At 40.2% G+C, this 17,166-nt stretch overlaps 1 protein-coding gene across 2 annotated transcripts in view; it reads right to left on the bottom strand.

Moving 5' to 3' along the window:
• igsf21a (immunoglobin superfamily, member 21a) overlaps nt 1-17,166 on the bottom strand; it is a 275,022-nt gene that overhangs the window by 30,738 nt on the left and 227,118 nt on the right. For both annotated transcript variants that reach the window (XM_053652843.1, XM_053652842.1), the window contains exon 5: nt 13,430-13,545. In XM_053652843.1, the coding sequence (XP_053508818.1) occupies nt 13,430-13,545 (116 nt within the window). The remainder of the gene's footprint in view (nt 1-13,429; nt 13,546-17,166) is intronic.

Here is a 17,166-nt window from a genome sequence, read left to right on the forward strand (position 1 = left end):
ATTTATTAATTTAGCAGATGCTTTTATCTAAAGTGACTTACAAATGAGGAAATACAAGTAAAGCTTGTATCAAGCGGAGAACAATACAAGTAGTGCTATCATACAAGATTTTTTGAGTTCTAGAGAAGCAGAGCAGAGGTGTAAGAGCCAGTGTAAGTGCAGAATGTATTATTTTTAAAATATAAGTGTGGGAGAGGGGGGAGGGACAAGTTAAGGGTTAGTTAAGTGTTCACGGAAGAGGTGGGTCTTTAGCCGTTTTTTTGAAGATAGGGACAGATTCTTTCCGGATTGAGGTTGGAAGTTCATTCCACCACTGAGGGACAGTCAGTTTGACGGTTCTGGAAAGGAACCTCATGCCTCACTGAGTAGGTACTACCAGACTTCGGTTGCTAACCGATCTCAGGTTGTGCAAGGGAACATAAATCTCAAGGAGAGTGTTGAGGTACGGAGATGCTGTTCCAGACAAGGTCTTGTATGTGAGCATCAAGGCATTGAATTTGATGCGGGCGGCTACAAGAAGCCAGTGGAGGGAGATGAAGGGGGGTGTAACATGGGTTCTTTTAGGGCTGACTGAAAACAAGGTGAGCTGCTGCATTCTCGTCTGAAGGGGTTTGATGGAGTTGGCTGGGAGGCCTAGGAGTAGTATATTGCAATAGTCCAGTTTTGAGATAACAAGAGCCTTGACTAGTAGCTGTGTAGCCTGTTCAGTGAGACAGGGATAAATAAACTAACCTCCATGCCACGAACAGCGTTATACTTGCTCATTCATGAAGTCATCCAACAGCCAATCAAGTTGCAGCAGCACAATAAATAAAATCATGAAGATATGGGTCAGTTAAAGTTCACATCAAAGACCAGAATAGGGAAAAAGTGTGATCTCTGTGACTTTAACCGTGGCATGTAGGTTAGTCGTATATGGGCTGGTTTGAGTATTTCAGAAAGTTCTGATCTCCTGGGAATTTCAAACATAACAGTGTCAATGGTGCGAAAACCAAAAAACACCCTGGGTGCAGCAGGTCTACAGGCTGAAACACATTCTGAGATGCTTTTCTGCCCATCACAATTGTAAAGAGTGCTTATATGGATTACTATAGCCTTCTTGTTGTTCTCCTCTGATCTCTCTCATCAACAACGTGTTTCAGCCTGCAGTATACAAGAGGTTTTTTTTTTTGCATTTCGCACCATTCTGTGTAAACACTGGAGACTGTTGTGTGTGAAATTCCCAGGAGATCAGCAGTTTCTGAAATACTCAAACCAGCCCATCTGGCACCAACACCCATGCCATTGTTAACGTCACAGAGATCACACTTTTTGATGTGAACATTAACTGAAGCTCTTGAAACGTGTCTGTACGATTTTATGCATTGTGTTGCTGCCGCCACATGATTGGCTAATTGAATAACCGCATAAATGAGCAGGTGTATAGGTGTTCCCATTTCCTATTAAAGTGGATAGTGAATGTATATTGTTTGCAAAATAATGTGCAATTTTTGATGATGTGGAGGATCCACAATTTCGTGTGAATGAGTTGTTACTATAGAAAGAAATAGTAGAAATAGTAATGTATTATAATGAGGATATTAATATAAGCCTTGCAGCCAGGACTACTGTCAGAACTGCTGTTACAGAGAACACAAACTTGTGTCCTATATAACAGACAATTATGGGCCAAAAATGTTTAAGTTTAGGGCTTTTATAAAGGTCAAGTATGAAGGGAAAAAAAACTGACCCAACCATAAGCAGCCACCTTTATAACCTCCATGTAATTTGGAATCTGGTTCAGAACTGATTCAAATGCCACCTGGTATATCTAAAGCTTGTGCTGCATTTCCGGACAAAAGTGTACATTAAAAACAGGTCTATATCATGTCCAAGACACTGTTCATTAATGTGAAGTTGTTTATGGTGAGATAAATGACTGGAGTAACCATTAAATGTAAACCCAGGCCGGCTTTGGGCCATCCCTCATTTTGCTATCTGTTGTAGAACATTTCCGCCAATCATTTGAAATGGAAGTAATCGGTTTATTTAATTGGTTCTGCCACAGAGTTTGACTATCTTTCCATGCATTTGAGAAAAGCGAATTGTTTTTTGCTATTACAACTAAAGCTGAGCATCTAGAACTCCTGAAAAGTTCCAAATAGAATTCTAACCAGCCATGGTACTGTGTGTACTTTGTATGTCATGCAATGCTAGCTATTAAACATGTGCAATTATAACTTGCTGTTTTTGAATCAGTGAATCAAAATGGTTCAAAAGAATCAGATCAATAATGTGATCCACGACGCCTATCATCTCATGGAATGTCTCTGTGAGCTGAATTGCTAAATAAATCATAACAACATAACCCACGATACCCACTACAGAGGGGACATTTATACCAAAATACCAAAATATTTCTAAAACTGATGTAAGGTTTACCAACAATATCAACATCCACCTCGTTTTTTCATTTCAAGTATTTTCTTTATGAAATATTTAATAGTCAATTCGTTCTTCCTCCATTTCGGATCTTCTGTGCTACAATTTAAAGGCCCAAAGGCAAACCAATGCAATTGGTCAGTGATGCAAATGTTGCAACATTCAGCATACTTGCTTAGTCTATAAGCAGTCAGGTGTGGTCAGGCCAAATGCAAGAAAAATTTGCCTAGTAAAATACAAAAGTACACAATGTGTACTCTTGTACTATTTCACCAGGCAAACTGTACCTACGTTTGATCTGACCAAACCAAAATTTTGGTTTTTATTTGATAACCATAATTACAGCATAAATCATTTTCATTTTTTATTTATTAACCTTAACACCTGAAGAAAATAGTTATTTCAGATTGTTTTATTTCCACTGCAATTTGCCTTTACAGCATTTATATAAAGACTCAACTTAGCAACATTGTTAATGTTCGATCCGTAGCTAGTTCAAGCTGAAGACTCATATTTCCAAGTTGCCTAGCAACACTGTTCTCACTGTTGAATTTAACCACTTGAATGCACCAAATGAGCCTGAAATAGAAAATATACTATACCAATAGTGATAGAATAGAAGATAGAATTGTATAATAGCAATACTGTACATGTAACATAACGTAACACGTGTATCTCTAATATACTTATATGTAACAGTGGCTATATGCCTAATAGTAAACCATTTCAACATGAAAAAAAATATATATATATATATTGCATGCTTTCCCCATACTATAAATATGGCCATTAGCTGAAACTTTGAAAATTAGATCTCACCCAGTATTATTTATTTATTCATACACTCTGTCCATATATCTAGTAGTGAAAGTGTGTTTACAAGAGTGACACATTTATTCCCTTACACCGAGTTAATGAAAACGCAGCCCGCTGCACATGCTATTTTATGGCCAGTTTAATTCTTCCTCCTAAATTTAATTTGATGTTGGGATGGATATACTGTATGGCTACAGCCATGGCTACAGTGCATCATTTACGCAAATGTGTGGCTGCAGATCCTCTGAGAAGCTTCATTTCTCTTAGTGCTGGAAGAGAAATGGTTCTATATCAGTGATGTGAATCAATGTTACAGGTCACAGTAACCAGTTTCTTTCCCCGTGTTTTAGATCTTAGACACTTCATTAGTGAACTGGATTATTGACTATCTGAGTTCTCAGCCACAGCATGCAAGACTGGTACTGTGGTGCGTAATACAGGGGCACCACAGGGGACTGTTCTGACTCCCTTCTTATTTACCCTCTACGCCTCAGATTCAGACATACCCTAAATAGACAAAGGTTTGTGGACACCTGACCATCAGACCCAGGTGTGGGCTTTCCCCAAACAATTAAAGTTTCCCCACACTTTAGGATTTCTTCGTATGCTGTAACATTACAATTTCCCTTCACTGGAACTAAGAGACCCAAACCTGTTCCAGCAGGACAATGAGCACAAAGCGATCTCCATGAAGACGTGGTTTGCCAAGGTTGGAGTGGAAGAACTCAAGTGTCCTGCACAGAACCCTGACCTCACCCCAGGCCTCCTCACCCAACATCAGTGCCGGACCTCACTAATGCTCTTATGGCTGAATGAACACAAATCCCCACAGCCACATCCCAAAATGTAGTGGAAAGTGTTCCCAGAAGTCTGGAGGTTATTATAACAGTAAAGGTGGGACTACATCTGGAATGGCATGTTCAAAAATCACATGTGGGTGTGATGGCCATGTGTCCACAAACTTTTGGGCATATAAGTGTACTGTATCTCTGAGATCTGCCACTTACAGAAGTTCTCAGATGTCTCTGCAGTTGTGGAGTTTATCAGGAAGAAAAGAGGAATACAGGGGAGTTGTGAACAGCCTTTTTGATTAGATTTTGGCTGTAACATCCAGGCTCCTTGCTTGGGCTGTAACAGCCATAATTATATAATCAGGAGTGGTCAGACCAAATGCAAGAAGTAAACATTTCCTGGTGAAAAAAAACAACAACAAAATTATAGAAAATGGTTGATTGATATGTGAAAAAAGAACGAGACTGGTGAACTGGAAATGACAAATTAATGGTCACATAATGACTATTCATCCTATTTTTGCACCTGCATCATTTATGTGTGTATTTGTGTGCTAATGCATAATTTCAACTGCAAGAGTGAAACATGACGTTTAAACAGATAAAAACGATGCATTAGGAAGAATCCACTTAAGAGAAAACGACTGCCACAGGACACTAATAACAGTATTTGTAAACAGCGCAAGCCTGCTTTGAATTAGATTACATGCTTTTTTTTTTTTAGAGCATCGCTTGTTTCTGTTAATGGTTTCCTGCAGCGTGTGGTAAAATGCTTGGCACTGCTTTTTTTTCCCCCATGGAAGATAATCAATTGCACAAACAAATCATAGCTTTACATTATTGTTGTCTTATAACATCATTAGAGCTGTACGTCATTATTGCACTCTTGATTAGGATAAGTGATCATGGTTCAGAAAGCTGCATTGCTTTCTGAGTGAGGTTGGGGCGGAGTGAAGCCGAGTGTTTTCTCTCATCTCGGCTTTTACTGTATGTAGACGTTAAGCTGCCACTCTGCATCCGTCGGTCTTTATCAGTTATGCAGTGTTTACAGAGCATAGTTAATGTGAAGGCAACATTTGCAAGATTTGCAAGAAGATGACACCACTTTCATGACCTTACAAGCTAACATATGCGCTGCGGTTTTGCACTGGCCCTTGTGTACCAGTTCTCCAGTACTCCAGGTGGCGCTATTAAAATTTCATAACATGTTTCGCAACTTCAGGAAGAACCTTGCCTGCTGCAAAGTCTCATATGTAACAACCAAATACAAGTTTAGTTGCGTAACATTCACCCATGGAGTTCACCTAGTTGCCATGTGCATAGCACAGCAGGTGAAGCCTCTGCACGATGTCCATTTGCACCACAATTATTTCATATTGTCTGTGAAGGCCATTCGAACACTGTCTCTGCATGAAGTTTGCTGAGGCCTTAAAGTCCCCATGAAATCAAAATGGAAGTTTTGTGGCTTTTAAGTATGAATATGTAAGCCTTAAATTTATCTATAAGCTAGTGCACTCCAAAACAGTGACATAGTTCGCATTTAGAAGATATATGCATTAAAAATTTACACTCTGTCTACCACCAGTACGGATCAGCAATTTTGATGACATCATTCTACACTTCAGCTTCTCATAAGATTTTCTATCCAATCAAATGCCCTCTAGAATCTGAACTGTCCTGCACACACCATTATAAAAATCCATTGTACTAACTGTCAAGTACGGTTTAGCCCGGGCTGTGAGGTAAGCTTAATGCTATTGGCTATCTTTAAAAAGGGGCGGAGTCACTCTATATGTCCCGCCCTGGCATTCTGTTTCAGTGGAAATTACAATGATGATGATGAAAAAGTAGAACACTAATAAGATGGCAGCAATCGCAAGGAACAATTTGACCATATTAATTTGATCTAATAATTATTTATTAACACCAATAACTGGCTCTGAAAAAGAAGGGCTAATAAAAACTATTACACTTCATGCGCTATTAGGTGATAACATTTAATAAACTGTTAAATGCTGTTTTTTGAAAATATATACTGGGGGGCACAGAGGTTTAGTGGTTAGCACTGTTGCCTCACACCTCTGGAGTTGGGGGTTCGAATCCTGCCTCCGCCCTATTGTGCATGGAATTTGCATGTTCTCTCTGTGCTTTAGTGTTTTCCTCTGGGTACTCAGACCAAAGACATGTGTTGTAGGCTGATTGGCATTTCCAAAGTGTGTGAATATGTGTTGGATTTTGCCCTGTGATGGGTTCCACAAAACAGCATGTTAAGAAGAAGAGATTTAAGAATAACTCACACAAGATGTCCTTAGTATCCCATCTCTCTCGTCGTTGCACTCCATAAACTTTTTTTTCTTTTCCCCCCAATATCTTTATAGATCTCATCACTGGTTAATATATCTTGGGATTTGGAGTCAATCACTGAATCACACTAAAGACCAACACACCTGACTTGTTTCTGAGATGCGAGCCCATGCCTGCTTTACAGTGCTCTATGCTAGGGGTCTGGTTTGAATTCTATTTAGTGTGAAAAATGTTGAATATAAGGTATCATGGGCTGTTCAATATAATTAATTTGCAGGTTCTCATGAGCAGAATGAAACCAGGCAGCTGGCTTTGTTTAGTGCACAGGCCTTAAGACAGACAGAGATGCACAAAGATTGCTTGTCCTGTTGTTCTGTGTGGTTATATTGCACCTGCCAGGCACTACGAGGGAAATCTAGCACTCAGTGTGCGGTGAAACTTGCTGCCTCTGTGAGCACATGTTCATGATCAAGTACTGTATTTGTAGTTATGTTGAGTTAGATTTGGTTTCGTTCTTTGAATTAAACATGCATTTATAGCTAGACATTAAGCTCCTACTTACACTCCAACATGATGTACACCCATTTTAAAATATGGTACAAGGAATATAATAGAAGGCCATCTAATAAAAGTCAGTGGGCGCATTAGTATGGCTTGAAGTCTATATTTTGCTTTGATAAAGATACAAACTCAATTAGAACCATTAGTCACCATTAGACTTGACTCTTTCCCTCTCTCTCTCTCTCTCTCTCTCTCTATATATATATATAGACACTCAATCAGACCCTCTGTTGGATGCCCCAAACACAAATGTCCTCTCACAATGTCTGCATAATAAAAGGTCACATACAAAAGTGTACCACTGTGCGTCATGCTCATTTACTGTAGGTGGCCTGTACAAACAGATGTAATTCAACACGAGAGCCTGTACACAATTGCGAATAGAGACCATGCATGGCCCCTTTCTCTCCTGAATGGTGACTAATTAAAGCACCTGCATGTTCTTCGCTGCCAGAAGCCCAATTTCCAAGCGGCAAGCTCATTTAGCTGCTTGACAATAGTCCCTGCTCCTGTGCTTGGCCAAACCCCCGCACACTCGGCCCACCATTAAAATGTGCCATTGAAAAGGATGATGATATAATTTCTTTGGAGATGGCATTGGAGTAAAGACTGGGACGGTCCGCTCTCACTCAATAATACTCGCTATTAGCCTTCATTATTCAACTCCTTCTTAATCAGCGTGAGCTTGTGATTGTATGGAGGAAAAACTACCAAATTTCCACAAGCACTTCAATAGGGAACTGCTATAGTTTAGTTTAAAAGGTCATGCTGAGGGTCATGATGTGTTCAAGCTGTTGATGAGATTGTTATTTATGTCTTTATAGCCTTCAAGTCTGAAAATTAAAAAATTCTAATAACTCAATGTGACGTCGGACCACAGGTAGGCGTCCAAAAGAGGAAGAATGCTCTTCGTGTGACTGCTGCTGCTGGGAACTGTGCTTTCAGCCCCCCAGCAGCACCCGCACGAAGAGCCTTTGTTCCCGTTCAGCAACCCTAGTGTTTTGGACAGTATCAAAGCATGGCTGAAAGGCGGAGCGGTCCAACCCACATATGGCTGGTGATCGCTGATTGCAGTGGCGGCTCTCTCCCATCCAGGAGACAGTGTAAAAGGGCACGCCGGGAGCAGCAGGTGAAAGTCTTCATAACTTTGTGTTTCTTTGTCCACCGATAGGGACAACAGCGCTCCCCAGCTGCCCATCCTCGCTGCTCCCTCTGTGGATATTTTTCCCCCGCATGGGAACCCCACCGTGACGCTGTACAGCTTTCTCTCTCATGACAATCTCAGCTGGGAAGACCGCTGAGCACACAACCCTCACTTCCTTCACCCCTTTCCTTCACACTGCCTTTCTGTTTTTGGTTTTGTAAATAAAACATGCACTAGTTCCCCTCAAATTACCTCTGTGTGTCTGTGGTCTGTCTGCCGTGGCTGTGAGGTTCGCTACACTCAGTTATTATTATTTTGGTGAGCCTATGCCAATCTATCCTCAGATTCCTCTTCATGGCAGACAGGAATGAACACCGATTTGGTCTTTTGTTGTATTAGCCCACCTGCCTCAAGGTTTTGTTCATTCTGAGATGTAGTAAAGAGTGATCATTTGAGTTACTCGAGTCTTCCTGTCAGCTCGAACCTGTCTGGCCATTCTCCCCTGACAAGAGGAGATCATCAACAAGACATTTCTATCCACAGAAGTGCCTCTCAATGGAAGTTGTTTGTTTCTCATGCCATGCTGTGTAAACTTTAGAGACTGTTTTGTGTTAAATTCCAAGACAAGCCTTGACAAACACTCTTCCTGTTTTCACACACTGTTCAAAACCACTGACTTTATTTGTCACTAGAGAAATTCAGTTGAATAACTTTAGGTGATTAGCTCACTGCAGGCAATGAACGTAGAGCAGTTGCTATTATTGTTCTAAATTAGTTGCACATTATTTTACTATACTATTTAGTGCACGAGTATGTGATTAGTATGAGACACACGAGACACTCAAAATGATGAGGTCAGTATGACTGATTTATTTCACTGCTATCTCATAACATTAAATCTGAAATCTGTATTTTTCTTAGTCTTGGGTTTGGAATAGCAAGGGAACAAAGGACTGATTAAAAAAGCCAGCTAGTATAGCAAGCTAATGAATATTAATATAAAGAAAATGTTTTCTGAAAATGACTAATTTGCTGTAAGTATATATGGTTGAAATATATGAAGGCATCACTTCAGATGTAAAAAAAATCACTTCAGATACTTGAAAATAAAACACTGCTGGATGCTTTAAAACAAGCCATTTTTTAAAGTTTAACATGCATGTTGTTTGAAATAAAAAGCAATATAAAGAGAAAATAAAGACCCCCGAATGGATTTGCTTTGTGTCGCATAGCGTGACTTAACAAAAAGGCGTGGAGAGAGCAATCCTGTATTATAAATTGGGTGCACGGCACACTGCACACATGATGTACTACGCTGAGCTGTGAGAGCTATGCACAATGGCTGTCACAAATTGATTTCGAGAAGGTGGTGAAATGATGAAGCCGTGCCATCGATTTTTGGTTCAGCTGTTATTCAAAGACTTTCAAAATACAAAGGTATGCAAGGAGAGAAAGAAATCTGATCATTTAGACAACAAAGCCTCAATTAATTGCTTAAAAAAGTATAACATCAAGGAGGTCAAATTCAGGTAAGGGTACATACTTGGAGCCTAAAGTGCCAAAAGGCAGGACAGGAAAATATAAAGGCTTTTCCTATTCTTTAGCCTTGAACAATTTATTCTACAGCATAGAACAAGCAAGGATGTGTTTTATTCCCCTTACACCAGAGGAAGAGTAAAATTTATTTATTAAACAACAGCAGCAACAGCAGCAGCAGCAGCAGCAGCAACAACAACAAAAGCAACAGCAGCAACAACAACAGCAGCAGAAGCAGCATCATCAACAACATAAACAACAGCAGAAGCAGCAGCAACAACAACAACAGCAGCAGCAACAACAACAGCAGAAGCAGCAACAACAATAACAACAGCAGCAGCAACAACAGTAGAAGCAGCACCAACAACAGCAGTAGCAGCAACAGCAACAACAGAAGCAGCAACAACAATAACAACAGCAGCAACAATAACAACAGCAGAAGCAGTAACAACAACAACAGAAGCAGCAACAATAACAACAGCAACAACAACAACAGCAGAAGCAACAACAGCAGCAACAACAACAACAGCAGAAGCAGTAACAACAACAGCAACAACAACAGCAGAAGCAGCAACAGCAACAACAGCAGCAGCAACAACAATAACAACAGCAGAAGCAGTAACAACAACAACAGCAGCAGCAACAACAACAACAGCAGAAGCAACATCAACAACAGCAGAAGCAGCAGCATCAACAACAACAACAGCAGCAGCAACAACAACAACCACCACCAAAACAATGTCATGCTTTTTATACATTTCGAGTCACACTTACTGTTGTGGAATATCAGGTTAGTTCTTGTCAATTACGTTAGTAAATATAAATAGTTGTTGTCGCACCAATTCAATTCAATTAAATTTTATTTGTATAGTGCTTTTAACAATGGACATTGTCTCAAAGCAGCTTTACAGGAATATATAAACACAGGATACAGATTGTAAGCGTGTGAATTTATCCCTATTGAGTGAGCCAGTGGTGACGGTGGTGAGGAAAATCTCTCTAATTTGAATTGAGGAAGAAACCTTGAGAGGATCCAGACTCAGAAGGGAACCTGTCCTCATCTGGGTAACAACGGATAGTGTGAAAGAAAATAAACGACTTTCTTTTTTTCCTCATTGCAGTTAATATGACAAAGACATCTAGTTGATCAAAACAAAACAAAACTATGTTCTGTTTTTGGCTAAGCAGCGCTGCATACTTGCATACTAGATAGATTTTTTTTTTTGGCACATGACACAGCAACTTTCCTTCTTTCAGCTTCGAACAACAACATGATAAATACTGACAGTGTAAGAGATTTTATGGAAAAGTCATTCTTAAATCCCACATGTCTTTGGATTGGGGGAAGAAACCAGAGTACCAAGAGGAAATCACCCAAACATGGGGAGAACATGCAAACTCTGCGCACACAGGGTGGAGGTGGGATTCAAACCCCCAAACTTGGAGGTGCGAGGCAATGTGTTAACCACTAAGTCAAATGTCGTTTGTCATGGTTACTGACATTTCTCATGTTGCAAAAAGTAAAGTATACCTCTAACACTTCCAGAATGCTGACACTGGAGACTCCTTCCATAAATGTTAAACTTAGATAAATCTCCTCCAAGCATCCACCATACAATTTCCTTTTCTAAGCTGTTATTATAGAAATTATAACATATTACAACAAGCAGAATGGAACTACTGTCAGAGCTGCTGTTATAGAAAACAAATCAAGACCATCAGAATAGAGCTTCCAACAGCATAACAACACTACGGAATATCCAAGTTACTTTTATATTTTCACTTGTCTCCAACTTAGGGAAAAATTCAGAGCCACCATTAGATAAAAGCGAAGAAGGGAGAGTGTGGATGATCCATCTCCGAACATCCTCCAAATCTGTTTACTCGCTATTGATTTAGTCATACAAAGTCATACTAGACGACTTTGGCTGCGCTCACAGAGCCTCCGTGGGGCCGTTCTACGCTGCAAGTCAACAAACACTGTTTCCAAAAATGCATTAATTTCAGAGCAGTGTTTTGTAGAGCTTGTATTAGTGAGTCAGGCAACGCTCCAAATTAGATGTAATATAATTTGAACTAGACTGTTTCCCCCATAGTTCCGAAAAAAAAAAAAAAGAATCTGTGTCGGGTCTCTGCGACAACAAATCTTTCTGGCTCATTTGTCCAAAAATCAAACAGTGTTAAGGCATGCATCTAAAATTTGCAGGTCAGTGGGTAGGAAAGAATTGTCTTTCTAAAAGTGTGGAATTATTTGATAATGATAAGTGGGATAAAACAGGAGAGTTTCCAGCCTCTCAAGTGTGGAAAAACACAATTCCAAGCTGAGAAGAGGATTGAGCGATGTAGACAGTGAGTTTCCTGTAATATAACACAGGTTTGCAGCTCTTCAATTCATTGTTCTGTAAGTGGCTCACTTGAATTGAATGGGTTTAAACTGAACTCAAAAAAAACTTGGGACTAATGTGTTCTGTCGTTGGAAAATTCAGGACAGCAGCAGTTCATAACCTTAGATTTTTGGGGGGGGGGGGGGACATTAATAACAACGAACGGCTATCAAACTTGACTTATATATGTGTGTGTATATATATGTGTGTGTGTGTGGGGGGGGTGTGTATATATATATATGCATATATATGCTACTAACTAGTGAATAATAATAATAGGCAGTTGACAGTTGACAATATGCAATCATCCAGCATACATCTGGAACTTGCAGTTTGTTTTGTGTGGGTTTTAAAATGTACCTCCTTCATTTGTGTTAGAAACAGCAGGTGTGTATGACAGATTTCAGCCCCCAAACCCACAGATCTCAAAAACCACAAATAGTTGAAAATGAAGGCATATTCATATTTCTTCTTTTTTTGTGTGTGGGAAATGTATTTCTGACTGCACTTACACTTTGACTTTGTTTGCAGAAATGTTTTAGATTTAATTCCAATTATAGGCTATAAAACAAGATCTTAGCAGCTGTGAAGTAGCCTGATTTGGCAACCCTGTCATTAACTATCCTGTCTGCTGCTCAATCCTCTACTGAAAATGTTCTGAGAGTGAGCATGGGGCAGCGTGAGTCCTGTCCCAATGGGCCTCTGTTAGCACTTTTTCAGTTCCCATTTTTGACCACTAGGTGCAATAATAACTCTTCAACATTTGACTTCAACAATGAACCCCTTCCTCTTAAAACAAGTTGAAGACATATGTAGAGAATTGTGAACGATGTTCTCCATGAAAAGCATTTCAAAATCCTTAACATTCTTAGGTTTGCACCTTCTACAGTTCCAACCCCAGGTTTTCAGATTTTCTGAACACTGAGAGCAATAGCTGTTAGGTAATTAGGCACTTTTTTGTCATATGTAATCTCACACAAATTAAGAGTCTGCTCATGAAGAGGCTGATGAAGCTGATAAGGAGTGTAGGATGGAGAGAGAATGTTCTACAGTGCTGTGAATGAACTCTAGGGCACTGATAGAGGTTGTCGCAGGTGAGGCCAGCGTCTGCTCTAGCCCAGCTCAAGGCAGGGTGGCGGAAATCATTTTCACCTCGTGCTCCTGTCGCGCTGGGCACTTAATTGTAAGCAGGACCGATCCAGAATACATAACTATGCACCCATGAAGCGTGATTAATGGCCTAGTGGAGTTCACCAGTATGGCTAAACCGAGCCATGGCAACATCCGGAAGGTTCATGGCCCCAATTTTCAACGACGTGGGCTACCAAAATCAAGATTGTGAATGACATAGAACTTTGCAATTTATGCAGTAAAGCAGTCATGCACTGAGTCTTTTGTTCCAGCGTTCAATAGAGCACTGAGGACGACCCTGATGTGATTTGTGATGCATGTGTCAAGTAAATTTGACTTACCGATGGTGCGGGTTTGCCTCCTTTGGCAGTGCAGATCAAAGTGAGGTTCTGGGCTTGGTAGCGGCTGAACGGCGCTGGTGTGTTCTCTGCTACTACTGAGATGTTGTTGGGCGGTGCTGCGAAGGTGAAAAGAGACATCCATAAATATATGGGGGGAAAAATGGCAAGGGCATACCACTTGACACAAAACAACATGAAGAGCATTAGTAATGCTTCTTGTAGAGTCTTTTCATATAGTCTTTGCTCATCCAGTTCACCAACCCCCTCAGCCTCACACACTGGATTTCCTTTATGTGTCTTAGGACTTTGAAACACTTGTTAACATAATGGATTTTCGATGCTGTTGAGATTCAGGCGATGTGATAGACAGCTGAGAACATTTCAGTACATTATTTATTCACATGAGGGATGTAACCGAGTGAACATATAATGTGCTCTTTTTTTAGATTGGGACTGAGCAGGAGGTTTTTACGTACACGAGAGTAAGCGGTCAGATACAGTATAAAGCTCACAGGATGAAGGAAGACCACGTTTAGGAACGTGAGCATGAATGATACTTTTAGCATTCATTCATCCTTAGTAACTCCCTGGTCAGGGTCACTATAGTTTAAATCAAGCTACTAGTTGGTTTAATTTTTGGGAAATAGAGCCAAGTAATTTTGTTAGATAAATCTGTTAAATGTCACAAGCAGGTACAAACAAAAATAAATAACTGTGCAAGAAGTGCTTAAAAAAGTCCCATGCACATCTCTATTTAAAAAAAAAAACCTTCCAGTTTAGGCCATGCCCACTTATTTAAATTTGGATACAGATACAGATACAGTGTCACTGTGTTACATCCGAATTTTTTTCCCAAATAGCAAAGGGGGGCTTGACTGAAAAAAGTCTGGGAACTACTGCCCTATGCAATGCCTATCAAATTTGCCTAGTACTGACTATTTTTATTATGTGTAATAATTGATCTGTTTTGCTCAGTTGATGCAAATGATGTTTTTGAAATAAAATTAAATCATTTGGGAATGTTTCTGAATTTCCTGATCACAATTTTCACTTAGTGTTATTAACAAAAAACCCAACAACATCCATCCATCCATTTTCCATACCGCTTATCCTACACAGGGTCGCGGGGGAGCCTGGAGCCTATCCCAGGGGACTCAGGGCATGAGGCGGGGGACACTCTGAATGGGGTGCCAACCCATCGCAGGGCACAATCAAATACCCATTCGCACACTACAGAGAATTTGGAAATGCCGGTCAGCCTACAACACAGTCTTCGGACTGGGGGAGGAAACTGGAGTACCCTGAAGCACCAGGAGAACATGTAAACGACGCACACACAGAGCAGTGGGATTCAAACCGCCAATCCTGGAGGTGCAAGGCAAAGTGGTCCCCCCCCAACCCAAGAACATAGTTTTATAACAAACTAACTCTTCACTAAGGAATAAAACATGTGGGGGCATTCTGTACTTAGAAAATAGTCAATGATGGAGATACTGTTACTACATTCAAGCTGACAGTTAGTTGACTGCATGCAGTATTCCTTTTATTTGTCAATGCAAACATTTATTTTAATTTACTAATTTACTAATGACACACTTTTTATCCATTTATAGTTAATACAGATATTGGATGTTAGTTCTTGCATGTTATGACTTGCATTATAACAGCTGTAAACAGTTACAACCTCAACAGCCTCTTTATTTCTCTCTTTTGGAGCTAATAAGTAAAAAAAAAAAAAAAAAAAACAGGTTGTAATTTTACCAAGAGACCAGAAAGTGCAAAGTCCTGTATCCTGTGTTGGAAGTTACAGCTTTACCTCTGACTGTTACAAAGCACTGACACTGGAGACGCCTTCTAAATATGCTAAATAAACATTTCTTTACAGAAATCAATTAGGCAAGTTTTATAATCTGTTTATTTGGAGTCTTACAAGTTCCCTGTGTAAAGTTGTTAGTATACAGTAGAAATGATGATCTATTACAATGTGCACATTAATATAAACTTCACAGACAAGCTGTTACTGCAAAGCATTCAATATCGTCTGACCAATTTGAATCCAGCATTTATCAACGCTGATTTATAAAGCAAATTCATATTTGTTTACCAATTAGTTGTTATTGCATGGCAAGGCTCTTTACAGGCGAGCGGGTGTGGAACAGCATCATCAATAAACTATAGTGAAGAAAGGCTGCAGTGGTACATTTGATCAGGGCTACTGAGAGCTCATTAAAAATGGCACCCCCTCGAGATAGTACCCTTGGCAGCTTCCCATGTCTCGTATGCCCAGGCCAGCAGTACTCAAAGTGAAGCACTTGCATTATACAGCGCATTATATAGCCTGCAGATTTAACGCTGCTCTGGTGTGGTCTACCTTTCCATATGCGAGGAGATAAACCAGCAAGACAATGCACTGCTCCCATGAGTGCTGTTACGGATTTCTGCATTCAAATACTGTCCTGCACAGCTGTTTTAAATCATAAAAACCAGGCCAGTCGCAAGGCTGGTCACAGGGAGAGAGGGAGGTTGTTAGAGATGAAGTGGGAACACTCATACATATATTATCCACAGCCTCGGGCAAGGTCTCCTCTGGGAGGTCTTACAAGTGTGTGATCGGGGAAAAAAAGAAAAGAAAAGAACCTACCCCATAACAGAAATTGAGTCTGTAGACGAAGAAGAAGTACCAACCACTTCACACCCTGGAGAATCTAAAACAACAACAACAACAACAACACCACCACCACGCTAGTTCATTATTCAAATCTATACAGATGTGGCAAAAAACATCTTCATTCCTCACTCTCTTCATACGCATGACACGCCCTGCTGTCAGAGATCATCGCCGAATATCCCTCGGACTGCATTATCACCTGAAACACGATTTTCACGGATTCACTTTCACACCTGGCTGAGGAAATGTGGCCCGCTATCGCCAGGGCGTGAGAAATTGTGTGTGAAGCAAGTGGAGCAGGTTAAAGGAGTTGCCTGAGGAAAAAGCATTTATAAAATCTCCCGATCGATAACGCTCACACAAACAGGAAATAAAAGCTCTATGAAAACGGTAAAGGATGTTCTTGTCCTGTTTACACTGAAATCTGTTTGGACTTTTTCAGCCATCATGCATGTTATTTGGTTTATAAAAGAGAGAATTTAGGAGTTCAAAAAAGTGTTCTTTTATAAAGGAACACTTCAGCTAAAATAAAAAAAAAATATGACCATCCATAGGTTTGCGGTAAACATGTTTACCTTTCTACTAGGGTGTTTTCACAATTTGCAGGTTTCCAAATACCAGGATATGGGGGTGGGGTTCATAATCTCAGATTTGCTAAGTGGTTTAAGGGTTTGAATTCTGCCTCTGCCATGTATGAGTGGAGTTTGCATGTTCTCGCTGTGCCTCAGGGGTTTCCTCTGGGTCCTCCAGCTTCCTCCACAAGTATAAAGACATATATGCGTCATTGTCCGTAGAAATACCGACGTGTGTGAATGTGTGTGCAATTGTCCCCTGTGATGGGTTCCCACCCCATCCAGATTGTCCCCCGCTTTATACCTTAAGTTCCCTGGGATAGACTCCAGGCTCCCTCGTGATCATGTGTAGGATAAATGGTACACAAAATGAAGACTCCTTCCAAAGATGCTTAATAAGCTTCTCCACACCAAAAACATCACAATCTATCTACAATGAACAACGTTTATATGAAGACTCCATGTGAATGAGCTTGTAATATTAACCTTGGAGCTAG

Source organism: Ictalurus furcatus, chromosome 21 (assembly GCF_023375685.1).
Source record: "Ictalurus furcatus strain D&B chromosome 21, Billie_1.0, whole genome shotgun sequence".
Lineage (NCBI taxonomy): Eukaryota > Metazoa > Chordata > Actinopteri > Siluriformes > Ictaluridae > Ictalurus > Ictalurus furcatus.